This window comes from Euleptes europaea, chromosome 6, assembly GCF_029931775.1.
Source record: "Euleptes europaea isolate rEulEur1 chromosome 6, rEulEur1.hap1, whole genome shotgun sequence".
In the NCBI taxonomy this organism is placed as follows: Eukaryota; Metazoa; Chordata; class Lepidosauria; order Squamata; family Sphaerodactylidae; genus Euleptes; species Euleptes europaea.
In genome coordinates, this window is record NC_079317.1 from 84,584,859 (window position 1) to 84,601,629 (window position 16,771).

At 42.0% G+C, this 16,771-nt stretch overlaps 1 protein-coding gene and 1 non-coding gene across 2 annotated transcripts in view; one reads left to right on the forward strand and one right to left on the reverse strand.

Moving 5' to 3' along the window:
- The first annotated feature begins 7,584 nt into the window (after positions 1-7,584).
- Positions 7,585-16,771, forward strand: part of SCUBE2 (signal peptide, CUB domain and EGF like domain containing 2) — a 64,162-nt gene continuing 54,975 nt past the window's right edge. Inside the window, exons 1-2 of the mRNA XM_056851940.1 lie at positions 7,585-7,786; positions 9,574-9,699. Coding sequence (XP_056707918.1) covers positions 7,585-7,786; positions 9,574-9,699 — 328 coding nt within the window. The remainder of the gene's footprint in view (positions 7,787-9,573; positions 9,700-16,771) is intronic.
- Positions 11,675-11,746, reverse strand: TRNAA-GGC (transfer RNA alanine (anticodon GGC)). Its single transcript has one exon. It is a non-coding gene; the product is annotated as a tRNA-Ala (tRNA).

Here is a 16,771-nt window from a genome sequence, read left to right on the forward strand (position 1 = left end):
ATTGTTGTTAGTCTTTAGGGTGCAACTGGACTCTTGCTCTTTTCTACTCCTGCAGACAGACTACCCACTGTGGATTCGCTCGAGTTGGATTTCTTCCCCACGCCTCGCGAAGGGGAGGGCCGCTTCTTTCGGCCCCCCCCCAAAGCGCCCCCCCCCTCGCCCCGCTTGCACCGCGCCAGCCCCTCCGAGGCGAGCTCCTGCAGGCAGGCGAGCGGGGGAACGCGCGGCCGCCCCGTCGAGGCCGGCACGAGGGAGGTGGCCGCGGCTGGGGGGGTGGGGGGCGGAGCCGGGGAGGCGCGCGGGGCGGGGCGGGGCGGGGCGGGGGCTCCCGCAGCCGGAGCCGCGGCGAGGCGTCGAAGGCAGCCGATCGATGGGGTCGGGCCGCTGCCGCTCCGTGGCCGAGGCGCTCCGGCGGCGGCGGCTGCTGCTGCTGGTGGTGGCGGCGGCGGCGCTGGCTCCCCAGGGCTCCGTCCGCGCCGCCGGGCCGCTTTTCTCCGGTAAGGGTTCCCTGCCAGGCGCTCCCCCCGCTGCCTGGGCATGCACGGAGGAGCGAGGCTTGCTGGAAGGGGCGCCGGACTTGCTCTTGGCCGTCGTGGAGAGCCTTTCCGGGGTGGGGGGGGGGAAATCGCGCCCTTCCCGCTTCTCCGCCCCGTCCGAAGTGGTGTTTCGGTGACGCTTTATACCGCGGACTTAATGCCCGGGAGGTTTCGCCTCGGGCCATTTATGCATTGGAGGTTTCGCCTTGGGTTTGCCGCTCTCTACATGCACATTTTTTCCCGTCCAAGTTCTCAAAACTCAAAGTCAGCCCCCCATGCAGAGTTTTGAGAATTGGGATGGGGAAAAATGTGCATCTAGAGAGCGGCAAATCCCAGGCAAAACCTCCCGGGCGTAAACGGCCTCGGACTGGCCGCTCTCTCGGTGCACCTTTTCCCCGTCCCAGTTCTCAAAACTCAACAAGAAGCCCCCCCCCCCCATGCGGAGTTTGGAGGATCCAGACGGGGAAAAGGTGAAGCTGGAGAGCAGCAAATCCAAGGCGAAACCTCCCGTGCACGGGGCATACTTAGGGGGTTGTGTGTGTGTGTGAAGTGCCGTCAAGTCGCTTCCGACTCCTGGCGACCCTATGAATGAAAGTCCTCCAAAATGTCCTATCTTTGACAGCCTTGCTCAGATCTTGCAAATTGAAGGCTGTGGCTTCCATTCCTGAGTCAGTCCATCTCTTGTTTAACTGGTCTTCCTCTTTTCCTGCTGCCCTCAACTTTTTCGAGCATGACTGTTTTTTCCACTGACTCTTGTCGTCTCATAATGTGACCAAAATACTATAGCCTCAGTTTAGTCATTTTAGCTTCTAGGGTCAGTTCAGGCTTGATTTGATCTATAGCCCACTGGTTTGTTTTTTTGGCAGTTACCGCACTTGTATTCCCAGCAATGTATTAAGAGTTTGAAAACGTTTTTAAAAAATACAGTCCACACTTTGGCTGTTACCGCACTTGTATTCCCAGCGATGTATTAAGAGTTTGAAAACGTTTTTAAAAAATACAGTCCACACTTTGGCTGTTACCGCACTTGCATTCCCAGCGATGTATGAAGAGTTTGAAAATGTTATAAAAAATACAGTTCGCACTTTGGCTGTTACCGCATTCCCAGCGATGTATGAAGAGTTTGAAAATGTTATAAAAAATACTGTTCGCACTTTCTGTGTATTCCCACCGATGTATTAAGAGTTTGAAAACATTATAAAAAATACTGTGAAGACGTCTTCCAACCATTTATAAGCTGTGGTATCCGAAAACCCTTTTAAAGCAATGTTTTTTATAACATTTCAAACTCTTAATACATCGTTGGGAATACAAAGTGCGGTAACCCCGTTTTGGCCCCTTTAGCTGTGAAGACGTTTTCCAACCATTTAAAAGCCGTAGTATCCAAAAACCCTTTCAAAGCGATGTTTTTTATAACATTTTCAAACTCTTAATACATCGCTGGGAATACAAAGTGTGGTAACCCTATTAGTTGAAGAGCGCGCCGCTTGTCTGAACTTGCAGGACTCGCTTGTCTGCGAGTCGGGATTCAGCTGGCTTTGGCCATTTATGCCGGGGAGGTTTGGCCTTGGATTTGCCACTCTCTAGATGCATGTTTTCCCCATCCCAATTCTCAGAAATCGACAACAAGCCCCCATGCAGAGTTTGGAGAACTCAGATGGGGAAAATGTGCAGCTAGAGAGGGGCAAATCCAAGGCCAAACCTTCCATGCATAAATGGCCTTTTTTGTGTGTGTGGCAAGTGCCGTCAAGTCGCTTCCGACTCATGGCGACCCTATGAATCAATGTCCTCCAAAACGTCCTGTCTTTGACAGCCTTGCTCAGATCTTGCAAACTGAGGGCTCTGGCTCCCTTTATGGAGTCCATCCATCTCTTGTTGGGTCTTCCTCTTTTCCTGCTGCCCTCAACTTTTCCTAGCGTGGGCGAAAACCCATGGGAGGTTTTACCTTGGATTTGCTGCTCTCTAAACGCACATTTTCCCCAGCCAAATTCTCAAAACTCAGAAATAAGCCCCCAGGCAGAGTTTTGAGAATTCAGATGGGGAAAATGGGCATCTAGAGAGGGGCAAATCCGAGGCAAAACCTCCCGTGCGTTTTTGCCCCATGACTGTCTTTTCAGCTGGCTTTGGCAACCCACAAGTCCGCAGGGTAGCTGGGAAAATCCAGGTCATCTGTTATCTGTGATTGTCGGGAAATGGCCAGTATGAATGCCAAAACCACAAGAGTACTTCCTTTGGTTGTAGTTAGAAAGAAAATAAGCGCAGAAAGGCATTCATTTGGAGGTCTGTTGATTTTAGCAGGATTCACGGTTAGGTAAATTTCAGAAAAATAGACCCGTTTGTGTTTGGTAGCCGAGAAAAAAAAAAAAGAAGTGTCACGTTTGAGACGTGAATGGTCTTTTTGTGGTAGTATGAGCTTGAATCTGATAAAACAGGTTGGCTATTTATGCATGGGGGGGTTTGCCTTGGGTTTAGATGCACATTTTCCGCATCTGAATTCTCCAAACTCTGCATGGGGGCTCATTGTTGAGTTGTGAGAATTTGGATGGGGAAAATGCGCATTATAAGAGTGGCAAATCCAAGGCAAAACCTCCCGTGCATAATGGGCCACTGTGTACTTTTTAACAAACCACTTATGTGTAATCCTATGCAGAGTCACTCCAGTTTAAGCCTGCTGAAATGAACTGGTTTAGATGTGAGTTATTCTGCATAGGATTGCCCATTCCCAGGTGACTTAACCCTTGTGCGTTTTCCCCTTCTTGACAAAAGTACGTGAAAACTTTGCTGTTTTCCTCTTCTTGAAAAAGACTCAGTCCCTATTTTTTCTAATTAGAGGGATTAGCTATTTAGCACATCTAAAGATTCTGAGGTGTGAACTGTTTAGAATGGAATGTGTAGGTTTGTGTTTCAGGTATGGAGGCATAGTACAAAGATGCACCTGGTTTTCATATATAGAGGAGATAATTTTGAACTAGGGAAATGATCTGGACTAAAATGTGACGGCTGGTGGGCTTCATTGTTTGGCGCACACCGGCAGATGCTGAATATGGAGTAGGCAATGTGGCGTTGGATTAGATCTTTAAAAGTCAAAACGAATGTGTTTGCACTAGTAAAAGTAAAATTTAAGCCAAAGTAATGAAAAAAAAATTAAGAGAAATAATGAAGAAACTCAGAAGTTGACAGAGCAGGTTCTATTTACTTGAACATGAAACTTGGTCTTCACACATGTTTCCAACCAGCATGGTTGAGGATAGTTATATTTCCTTTCCGCTTCCTTAACCTTAGTATGTTTCATAGGAGAGAGAACAGCACTGAAAACCACACTCCAAATTGATAAAACTGCATTATTATATATTGATTGATTAGTTCAAGCCTCTCCATGCCATTTGGAGATTACAAATAATATTCTTTTAGAGCACTTAATGACACCATGCAATGTCATAGGCTGTGGCTCAATGGTAGAGCATGTAGAAGGGCCCAGGTTCAATCCCCGGCATCTCCAGTTCAAGGGACTAGGCAAGTAGGTGATGTGAAAGACCTCTGCCTGAGAGCCTGGAGAGCCACTGCCGGTCTGAGTAGACAATACTGACTTTGATGGACCAAGGGTCTGATTTAGTAGAAGGCAGCTTCATGTGTTCATGTGTTTAATGTTGATTTTCAGTTATGCTTCCAATAAGTGCTCCTTTTGGTGCTGCACGGTGAAAATAGTTTTAGTTTTTTTACCCAAAGAGCTCCGGGCAGCATACATGGTTTATCCTCTTGCCTACATAAAATATAAGCAGCCTACATAGGGCTATCCTTTGTCCCTGGAATGGGCTGAAACAGGAAGGCCGGTTTATCTTATCTCTGCCTTAGTTTTATAAGGTATGAAAAGGAGGTGCTTCTTTTGAGAGGGAGATGGAGAGAGCTAGCTTTTGGATAAGGCCCTAGAAGGGGAGATCTTATGAGATGCTTTGGTGTTGGCAGATTGCCATGGACAGAAAATATGTCCAACAGGTGAGTTGTTATTAAATAGATGTTGTTTAATATATGTTGTTTTAACAGAGTTGATTTTATAGTGTGTATTGTATGTATTTGTAAACAGCTTTAAGTCCACATCTTGTGGGAGGTAGTCTATAAAATTTAAATAAATAAATGGAAGTCTCCCGCTAGTCTCTTCCTTTTATTATTTTATTTAAAACATTTCTAGCCCATCTTTCCACCCGGTTTGGGTCCTTAAGGCAGCAAACCATTGAAAATATTAAGAGCAGCTTAAAAATACCAAACAATACATATAAGAGAAATTAAGAACATAGACAGGAGGGGCAATAAGGGAAGGGGAAATGAAACAAAAAAGTCTTTATCCACTGACAGTAGACATCCCACCACCATTTCCCCCTTTGCCCATCAGTTGTCTACAGATCAAATTTTTCTACTTCTGCCAAGATCTCAGGATTCCTATTTTAGTGACAGTCTTTGGGCAAATTCACTTGGGCAAACTGGTGGCTTTAGTTGACTTAAAGAGATCACTTTCCTACAGGTTCAGCTTGCAAGTCAGCATATGTACCTTACAGTATACATATTTCTACCAAAGTTTTCCAAAGGTTGCCCCAGATAGAATGCATCACAGCTATCAAATATGGATATAAGCAAGTGGTCCTATCAGCTTTCTCACAGGAAGGGTGAAAGCTGATGCATCAGCCTAAGCTAAACAAAAATGCTCCTGCCACAGCCATCAACGAACATAGAGCGCTCCCAAACTGGTGATAGTTGCATGTCATTAACATACTAATGACATTGTATCCCACATGTTCAAAAAAACTTCTCCCAGCCTTTTTATGTAGTTATTAAGTAGAATGGTATCAAGATTGAACCCTGCAGGATCCCATAAGCCAAAACCTAAGTAATCAAAAGCAATATCCCAGCACCACTTTTGGGGACTTTCCTTGCAAGAAGGAATGGCTTACGTACCTTTGTCAAGAATAATTTGTTGGTGACTGGTTGATGGTTGTTCAAATCAGTAGGGCCTTACTAAGATATTTTCAGTAAAGTGCTTACCACATTCTCTCTTCTTTCAAGGAGACTTTTTTTTCTTTTACCTTTCCTACCCAGCTGATTAGTGGCCCTCTGGCTGCTTTAATTAGCAGAAGAGTGAAGCAGAGACTTTGCAAGAAGACCCGGATTTCATTCTAGTGTAGTGCATGCTCAGAGGATGCTTGCAAGAACCCAAGTTATTACAGTGTTGATAAAGAGCCAGGAACCTGATGGAAATTATATTGTGCAGGGGGTGGGGGCAACCATTTTAATTAATATCAATGTATTATCAAAGAACAAAAGTATTGCATCGATTGCCTGAGTGTCTGACATTTCCTGAAGAATTTATCCCTTTTGAAAAAGGGGGTTTTGTATTGAGAATTTAGCACAGCATTAGTTACCACATGTTATTTCTGTCCTATACATGCAGGGTTGTCACACTTCTCCCAGCCATTTCCTGCAGCCTATATGGCTTATTCTTTTTTCTGAACTGTAACTTTCCTATCCCTGCTCTGAAGTTTCCACCTGGGTCTCTTAACTGTGAGCATGCTTCTGTATGTTGTTTCTTGGAAGGTGACTCCTGGCTGCCTGATCCAGTAATACCTCTTACCAGATGTATCACTTGCTTTTCATTTTAAAAAGCTAATTTTGGAACTCGTTTTAAAAAAACACCCTTGAATAACCATCTGTTTAATGGAAACTAGAAGTTTAATGTGTCTGTGGTTGTGATTTTGAAATTCTTGACCTGCCTCAATACTTATTTCTGTAAAACCCTTTTTGTTAGGTTTTTTTTTTTAAGGTTACATTTTATGAAAGTGATATCACAGTAATGAAACCTTACTTCTTTCAGTAACTGGCTAACATAGGCCATTAATGCATGGTTCGATCCGTCTTACCTTGTTTCTGTGTTGTCGCACGTTTGGTGAATCTGAATTCAGAAAATTAAACGCATGGCAAGGAGCCGCCACCGCTCTGTGCTCCTCCGCCACGCCGTCCCCCAGGTGGAGGGGAAGCTGGCGGCGGGTAAAGGCTGTGGCGACTGGCAGAAGGAGCTCTGCCGTCGGCCCGGTGAGGTGAGGGGAAGCCAGGTGTAGGTGGCAGTGACTGGCGTCGCTCTGCTGTTGCCCCAGTGAAGTGAGGGGAAGTCGGGTGGAGGCAGCAGCGACTGGCTTCACTCTGGCATCATCCCGCTGAAGTGAGGGAAAGCCAGGTAGAGGTGGTGGCAGCGACTGGCAGAAGGAGCAGCTGTCACTCTGCCGTCGCCCTGGTGAGGTGAAGCTGGTGGCGGATGGGAGAGGGGAAGGAGGGAGGGCACGGGGTCTGGGGGGACAGAAGGGTGCCGCTGTTGCTGCTGCCGCCGACAGGCCAGCCAAAAGCTTCCTCCGGCGAGGAGTTGACCTGGATGCTTAAGTGCTCCAGCAAACTCTCACTTTTGCAGCACATTTTAGCTTAAAGTTGCGACAAAACGAGAACAGGAAAACACGGGGTAGTATCAGAAGTGGGCGGGTCGAACATGCAGGCTGGAGACTGAGGAGAATCACTGTATGCCTGGGAGATTCACAGGACAAGACGGCCATGCGTTAACGGCCATACTGTAGTTTAAACTTCTGTTTCCCCTTAGCTAAATGCATCTGAATATGTGTTCTCTTTTTCTATACAGAACTGTGGCCCATTCTCATAACCATTTGTCCTGTAGTAGTTGCTTGACAATCCTGCATGTCTTGACTCTTTCAGTGTGGCTAGTTCTGTGCACAGGGTTGCCAGCCTCCAGGTACTAGCTGGAGAACTCCTGCTATCTCAACTGATCTCCCGCCGATAGAGATCAGTTTACCTGGAGAAAATGGCTGCTTTGGCCATTGGACTCTATGGCATTGAAGTCCCTCCCCTCCCCAAACCCTGCCCTCCTCAGGCTCCACCCCAGAAATCTCTAGGTATTTCCCGACCCGGAGTTGGCAACCCTAGTTCTATATCAGGTAAGTATACTAATCTATATGAGTAACCAGCCTCCAATAATTGTGTGCTCAGGTGATGTATTTGAATGACTGCCTTGATTGTTGTAGGCACAGACTACAGCACCCATTCACCCTTGTGTGTGCCTCACCTGTTTTTTTCCTCAGATGTGGACGAGTGTGCCCAAGGGCACGATGACTGCCACCCAGATGCAATTTGTCAGAATACTCCAAAGCTATACAAGTGTACCTGTAAGCCAGGCTACAGCGGAGAAGGAAAGATATGTGAAGGTAACCGCACTGCCGCTTTGTACATTCTCCTTTGCTAGCTTACAGATCACCGTAGAACGGGGGGCGGGGGGAACCTTTTTTCCACCAAGGGCCATTTGAATATTTATAACATCATTCGAGGGCCATACAAAATTATCAACTTAAAAATTAGCCAACCAATATGTTTCTCCATGGCCCGGGTGGGAAAGAGTTAACACAGTTTCTTGGGTGGCCCTAGCAGCTCCATAGCTAACGACTCTTCTGCAAGGGGAAAAAAAGGTTCCTTTTCTCGGCAAAACAAACACATCCCCCTTAAATAGAGGCTATTCCTGTCCGCGGGAGGGTGCGAATCGCCAGTCTTAGATCCTGCTGAGCTAAAGATATGGCAGGACCCACGAAGGGCCAGACCAAATGATTTCGCAGGCCTTAAATGGCCCCCGGGCCTGACGTTCCCCACCCCTGCCGTAGAACAAGTACATCACTGGAGCATCTTGGATTAAAACACCCAAGCTGGTCAACGTGTAATGGAGGCTTTTTGAAACTAAATGACAGCATTTGCTGTGTTTGAGAACTGCTTTTCTCCACGTGTTTTTAAAATTGTCTGTTTGTGCTTACTATGCTTGATAGTTTTCGCTGGTGAAAATTCTTACAAAAGAATTGGATATGTTTCCTCCTTAGCACACACAGTTATGAAAGCCTTGTAAGAATTGCCTTTTTTAAAAGCAGGGAGGGCGGGAGAAAGCAGACAAGCTGCAGTCATGCTCTCCAAGTTATAGCTGAAATGTATCAAGCTTTCTGAATTGTTGCTTAAATGACATGCCTAAGTTTAATGAGGAAGCAAAACATTTAAATAGCTACCTTTCTACCGGTAGGACAGGGGGCCACAGGAAGGAAACAAGGTCCGAAGGGGGCCGCAGTTGGAAAAAAGTTGAGAACCACTGTATTAGAGAACTGAATTAGGCCCAGAATCTTCAGGTATAACAGTGTTTCCTCATTTACTTTGTATGGTAAGCTGTATTAAAGATAAAGGTGCAAGCACTGTGTCACTACTGACCCATGAGGTGATGTTACATCACAATGTTTGCTAGGCATGCCTTCCCCAGTTGTCTGCACTTGACCCCCAGCAAGCTGGATACTCATTTTACCGGCCTCGGAAGGATGGAAGGCTGAGTCAACCTTGAGCCGGCTACCTGAAACCGACTTCCGCCGGGATCTAACTTAGGTTGTGAACAGAGCTTGGACTGCAGTACTGTAGTTTACCACTCTGCGCCACAGGGCTCTGTCAAGCTGGTATTAGGAAGGATTTAAATCTGATTAATAGATTTGTGCAAGAATTTACTGAGCATAGTACGGGTGGAAGGAAGGGAGGCAAGGCAAAGAGTTACTACAGCATGAATAGTTAACTATTCTTTCCTTCATCTCTACGCAATTGCAAACTCTTCTGCAAGCAGCTGGTGCTGGTGAGTGCAAGATTATGTAGACAAGAGGCAGGGCTTCCCTGTCTGTACATCGGAAACTCACAGTGCAATCCCATGCAGCATTATTCCAGTCTAAATCCAAGTTTAAAATGGAATAACTCTTCATAGTATTGCACTGTTAAATTAACAGAGCGCTGTACGAATGGCCTAATGCTTTCTGATAACTGTGGGGAATCAGTCTATAAATAGTTTCTTAAATTTGATTTATTTGCAAGGCATGAATGATTTTAAGATAGCAGTTACTGTGTGTGTGTAATGTAGTCATGTCACGGCCTGTCTTTTAGCAAACAAGCAGGCATTCATGATATTGGCTTTTGCTTTATTCCCCAGACATTGATGAATGTGATAATGACTTCAACGGAGGCTGCGTTCACGAATGTTTCAACATTCCAGGCAATTATCGTTGTATGTGTTATGATGGCTTCATGTTGGCTCAGGATGGCCATAATTGTCTCGGTAAGGAGCATGCTGCAAAATGCCCCAGCGTCAGTGCTGAATGCTGGTAGTATAAAGCACTTGCATTATTCGCCATTGCTCTGATCTTCAGAAGAAAGGCAAAGTTAGTTTAATAACCAAATAGGTGATTCTGTCATTTGGTGTTTTATATTTGTCATCTGTCAAATGTGGGTGCTGATGTTTATATTTGAATACCCAGGGAGCCAGCGTGGCGTAGTGGTTAAGAGCGGTGGTTTGGAGCAGTAGTCTGTGATCTGGAGAACCGGGTTTGATTCCCCACTCCTCCACTTGAGTGGCGGATGCTAATCTGGTGAACCGGGTTGGTTTTCCCACTCCTCCACATGAAGCTTGCTGGCCTTGTCACAGTTCTTTCTGAACTCTGTCAGCCCCACCTACCTCACAAGGTGTCTGTTGTAGGGAGAGGAAGGGAAGGAGATTGTAAGCCGGTTTGATTCCTCCTTAAGTGGTAAAGAAAGTCAGCATATAAAAACCAACTCCTTTCCCTCCTCCTCCTTCTTCCTCCCATAGCCATAGGAGCAGAAGGAAGCAAGTCCAATCCCATGGCCCAAACTGTATTCTCAGTGCACAAGAGGCTTTGCAAAATGCTTGGAAAGTAATGGGTGAAACGTGTCACTTTCCCCCCCGCAGGCATTCTGCTCATTTGACAGCTGGACTGTCAAGTTCTTGCTTGAAGATGGCATGTGACCCTTTCTTTGCGTTGGGAGGGCAGCGGGTATTACGGCTCCCTCCTTCCGATTCTACCAGTCTTTCTGTCTGCGCTCCACCCTATTTAAGAAATGCTGAACTGGTATGAGATTTATGTTACTTTCTGGATTGCTGCCTGTTACGGGCCCGAAAGCTCTGCCAGAAGGAAAATGGTGTTAACCCTGGTGGAAAGTGCCAAAACACATTTGTTCGGGAAATCAGGATGTCTGGCGATTTGAATAATAGGTTGAGATGTGGGAGGTCCATGTTCTGTCTGAGATTCTGTTAATTTCATAGCTTCCTTTTCCCTCCTTGCTTTGTGCGGATATTTTGAAAGCAAATATATTATAAAATTTGGCTGCTTGTAATAGCATGCTGCTTGGAGTTGTTTGAGTGCCAGACCCTAAAGTTTGCCACAGCATCTGTGGCTGGCAACTTCCCGGTGGGAGGCAAGGAGGTTTGGCCAACCAGCTGGGAGTCAAGTATGTGGCAATCTCAAGAGAAGATCACTGAAGAGTCAGAAGTTGGTGAGAATGGCTTAAAGCAAATTGTTGAGAAGGTTTAGAGCTTGTCATTTGTGGGAGACAAGTAGGACATGAATATTCATTTTCTCTGATTCTTTGTTCACATAATTTTGCATTGAAACTACTTTATTATATGGAATTTAGATTCCTGGGAATCTCAGCTTTCACTTTAAAATGAACAGAAACCCTCTTGCACTTACCTTACTGAGGTATGGTTGAAAATGTGCAGGAAATTATGTGCAAAAGATCAGAGTTCAGCTGGTAGATTTCTCAGGGCTATTTCTTTATCTTCCTGTTCTCAAAATGGAATATTATTTTTTATTTAAAATATTATGTGCCCACTTTTCTCCTGAGCACGTCAGGACCCAGTATGAAATTATTAGGGCCTATTGATAGGGTTTCATAGATTACCAGAATACAGATGAATAGATCCAGCATATGTCCTTTTCATACATAAAGCCAAGTATAACCTGGGACAATCCCGTGGTTGCTGTGGTGGCCATGAAGGCCTGAGCATGGCCAGAAAAAGCAGCCTCATCATGAATGTTGAAGTCTCCCAGGAGGTGGATGGTAGACCAGGAGAAACCCTAACCTGCCATCCATCACACATGAACACATGAAGGTGCCTTATACTGAACCAGACCCTTGGTCCATCCAGGTCAGTATTGTCTACTCAGACCGGCAGCTGCTCTCCAGGGTCTCAGGCAGGGGTCTTTCACATCACCTACTCGCCTAGTGTCTTTAACTGGAGACGCTGGGGATTGAACCCAGGACCTTCTGCATGCCAAGCAGATGCTCTACCACTGAGCCACGGCCCCTCCCAAAAGGAAGTCTCCAGCCACATTTCTTGAAAAGAATTTGAACACATGAAACTGCCTTCTACTGAATCAGACCCTCGGTCTGATTCACAAGGAACATTTAATCGGTGCTAGCCACCAACTGCATTAGGTACCTACAGAAGGAGAAAGATGTGAAGTACAGCCACTCCAATAGGAGGTAAGAGTAGAAAACACTGCACAAAAAAGAAGGGGTTTAAGTTAGTCTAATTTGTCAAAAAGTAATAAAACAATTAAGAGGTGCCACAAATATATTTGTCATATAATGTGATGTCTTATAATATAGACACTTCTGTTTAGGAAAGATTTTGATATTCCATAAGAGTCTCCTTGTTCGGAGGTCTTCTTTGGCGTTATCCTTTTATTGTGTTAAAAGTATTCTTATTCTTTGTATGCAGCTTTTTGTATGTTGGAATTGGCCCTGATTTTAAGAAGAAATGTAGGGAATAAACATCTTGTGTAAATATAACTGATTTTTCCAGTGATGCTTAACGTTTCTTCTTGGAAGACATGTGGCCCATTTGGCTGAGATGGTACTTTCTGACGTATTTCTAGACAGTATAAAAGGAATCAGCTGTGAGCAAACGGCTGATTTATTAACTCCGTGCTATTGATCCTGCTGTTCTTTGTATAAATCATTTTGCCTTTATAAATGTTTCTTGATCATGGTCCTTTTTTTTCCTTTGCAGCTAGAAGGATCTTAGCTGAAAGCATTTTTGCAGAACTGTTACTGGCAGTTACGTATAAGCAGCAGAGATAAGCAATGTATTTTTTTTCCTTTTCTAAATATTTTTTATTTTTTACATTCTATTAATCCAACATATCAGCACATAAAGCAGTATCCAAAACTTAAAAGTTAATAAATAAAACAATTAGTATTGAAGATATTATTCTATAATTGATAATTAACATTCCGTTGACCTCCCCCCCTCAACCTCTTCCGTCTAAAAATAAAATGTATAAACTTTTGCTAACGGTACTAATCCCAATATTATTTTAATTAACAAATTATTATCCTATCTAACATTATTATATCATTACCTAATGTAATATCAAAGAATAACCTTTAAATGTCCCCATTAAAAATTGATTTTCACAATAAATTCTCCAAGCCTCCCATTCCCCCATAAACTGTGCATTGTCATTCTGGTTTATCAGAGCTGTAAGTTTCGCCATCTCAGTCAATTCCAGCATCTTTTGTATCCAATCTTTTTTTCCAGGTATTTCCGCTGTCTTCCATTTAGCTGCGTATATCAGTCTTGCAGCCGTGGTGGCATATATCAAAAAAGTACGTTGAGTACAAATGGTATCTGGTATCATACTTAATAACATCATTTCAGGTGTTTTAGGCATATTTTGTTGTAAAATCAATCTTATTTCAGTATATATCATATCCCAGAAATTCTTAGCTTTTTCACAAGTCCACCACATATGATAAAAGGATCCTATTTCTTTGTTACATTTCCAGCAATTTGGTGACATTGAATTAAATGATTTTGCAAGTTTTTTCAGTGTTAAATACCATATTTACATCATTATATATATATTTTCTCTTAATGATTACGAAAATATAGCTTTCAGGTCTCTCGTCCAAAGCCTTTCCCATTTCTGTAACGGTATGTCATGACCCAGCATTTGTGCCCAACTAATCATAGTGGGTTTTATCCGCTCTTGTTCACAATAAAGTTCTAACAATAGTTTATACATCTTAGATATAAGATAATCATTTGTATCCAATAAAAGTTTCTGTAAAGTTGATTTAGTCTTGGAAAATCCTGTTTTCATATCCTGTAAAAAAACCGAGTTTATTTGATGATACTGAAACCAAGATAATAAATCTTTAACTTCTTCATATCCTTTTAGTGAACATTTTGTACCGTCCCATTTCAGAAGATCCTGGTATGTTACAAATTGGGCTAATCTTAATGGGCGTAATGTTAACATTTCTTGTGATGAAATCCATAATGGAGTTTTTGTTTCTAATAAATGTTTGTATCTGATCCATATCCTGTAGAGAGATGATTTAACCATGTGTTGTTGAAAGGATGCATGGTTTTTAATTTTATTATACCACAAATATCCATGCCAACCACTTCTGTTATCAAAACCCTCCAAATCCAGTAAACGTGTATTTTTCAAATCCATCCAGTCTTTCAACCATACTAAAGCAGCCGCCTCAGCATAAAGCTTAAAATTAGGAAGTGCAAGTCCACCCCTCTCTTTTGAGTCCACCAAATATTTATAAGCAATCCTTGGTTTTTTCCCTTCCAGATGAAATTCAATAAGTCTTTCTTCCAGGTATTAAAGTACTTTACTTGGGATATTATACGGAGATTCTGAAACAAAAATAATAATCTCGGTAATATATTCATTTGTATTGTTGAAATGCGGCCAAGCAATGACAATTTCTTATTTGTCCAAATCATATCTTTCTTTATTGCTTCCCATAGTTTGATATAGTTATTAATAATCAAGTCCGCATTTTTTGTAGAGATCCAAATTCCCAGGTATTTCACTTTAGTCACTTTCTGCCAACCTGTCAAAGTTATAAAATGTTGTTCTATTCCAGAAAGATTTTTAAAAATCGTTTCTGTTTTTTCTTGATTAATTTTAAATCCTGAAACAATGCTATAAGAGTTCAATATCTCCTTCAATTTAATTGCTGATTGATTAGGATCATCTAAGATCAATAGTAGATCGTCAGCAAATGCTCTCAGTTTAAATTCCTGTTTATTTATATTTAGTACATGTACATCCCCTGATTCACGAATTTTACAACACAAAGACTCCAAAACCAAAATAAAAAGTAAAGGGGAGAGTGGGCATCCTTGTCTCGTCCCCTTTTGTATATTGCATTCCCCTGACATTGATTCATTTACCAATATTTTCGCCTGCTGTTTAGTATATATGGCATCTATACCTCTTCTAAATTTTTCTCCAAAGTTCATTACTTCCAAAGTCTTTTTCATGTAATCCCAAGAAACCATATCAAAAGCTTTCTCCGCATCTAGGAAGACAAAAGCCGCTTTATGTTGAATATTATATTCATAATACTCCAATGCATCCAAAAGAATCCTGACGTTATCTTTAATTTGTCTTCCCGGAACAAAACCTGCTTGGTCTTCATGAATCAGATCTTTAATTAACTTTTTAATTCTAGCTGATAAAACAGAGGTGTAAATTTTATAATCTACATTCAACAATGAAATGGGTCTATAATTGGTTACTTTTTCAGGGTCTCTTCCAGACTTGTGGATCAATGAAATGTAAGCATGTGACCATGTTTCAGGGGACAGTCCCGTATCCAATATTGTGTTACAAAGCATCAAAAATGGGTTCAACAAACACAATTTAAAAATACGATAGAACAGAGCAGTTATTCCATCTGGACCAGGAGTTTTTTCTGTTTTTTGCTTATTAAAAGCTTCTTCTAGCTCCTCTAAAAATTGGTTAATCTATAGATTTTTGTTGGGCTAATGATAATTTTTTAATATTTATAGAGTAAAATTTTTTCCATCTTTTTAGTCGATATTTCATCTTTCTGATATAATTTAGTATAGAAAGACACAAATTCCTTCTGTATATCTGTTGTAGTATAAACAGGTCCTTTTACTGTTTGTAATTTGGCTATAACCCTTTTTTGAAATGAGTCCCTCAATTGAGTTGCCAAAAATTTACCAAGTTTGGTTCTTGTAGGTTATCCGGGCTGTGTGACCGTGGTCTTGGTATTTTCTTTCCTGACGTTTCGCCAGCAGCTGTGGCAGGCATCTTACGTCAGGAAAGAAAATACCAAGACCACGGTTACACAGCCCGGATAACCTACAAGAACCAATGAACTCTGACCATGAAAGCCTTCGACAATTTACCAGGTTTATTTGCCTGTTCAAAATATCTTTGTCTTGCAAATTTCAAATTTTTATTCATTTCTTCAGAAACCACCATATTTAACTGATGTTTAAGAGCATTTATTTTCCCAAAAATAATACTTCTTTGATCCTCTTGTAGTTCCAAAATCAAATCTTGTTCCAATTTTTGTAAGTCCCAAAGTATATTGTTAGTCAACTGTAGCTGCTGTTTCTTCCATGCCGTATTCTTCTGAATCATAAACCCCCTATTCACTGCTTTGAAGGCATCCCAATACTATGTTTAAGGTGGTTTCTCCGTTCATATTAATTTCAAAAAAATCATTAATCAAGGTAGATAGTTCCTCTGATATTTTCTCATCTTTCAGAAGTTTGTCATTCAGTCTCCATCTGAATGCTTGTCTGTTATTCCACTCAAAAGAAATCGGATTATGGTTAGAAAAAGTTCTTGGTATAATATGTACTTTACGTAATTGTGTAAAGATAGATTTACTTGCCCATATCATATCTATTCTAAAGTGTGAATCATGCCTTGCTGAATAAAAAGTAAATTCTTTAGCCGTCGTGTTCATAGTTCTCCAGATGTCTTGTAATTCAAATTCGTCCATCATTTGAAGGAAGGTCTTAGGAAGAATTCCTTCTTTGTCACCTTTAGCTTGGGTTTTCTTATCCAAAACTGGGGAAATTATTCCATTGGAATCTCCCATCAATAAAATCTGTTCTTGGGCATAATTAAGCAAAGTCTCATGCAATTGTTCATAAAACTTAGCCTTCCCTTCATTTGGTGCATAAATTCCAACAACCAATGTTTTTTGACCCATAATTTTTGTTCTGATTATCACTATTCGACCTTCTTCATCTTTATATACAAGTTCAGGGTTCAAGTTGGACTGTGCATATATGACTACTCCTTTAGTTTTAGTTTTAGATGATGCAATGAAAGCTTGACCCAACATTTTTCTTTCCAAATATTTTTTATCTTTTTTTGAGATGTGAGTTTCTTGTAAACAAATAAATGTATGTTTTTGTTTTTGCAAAAATTTAAAAATCCATTCTCTTTTTATCTTTTTATTCAGACCATTAACATTCCATGAAATTACTTTAGCCATGATGTTTCTTCAATCTTTTAAAGAAAATAGTCTTA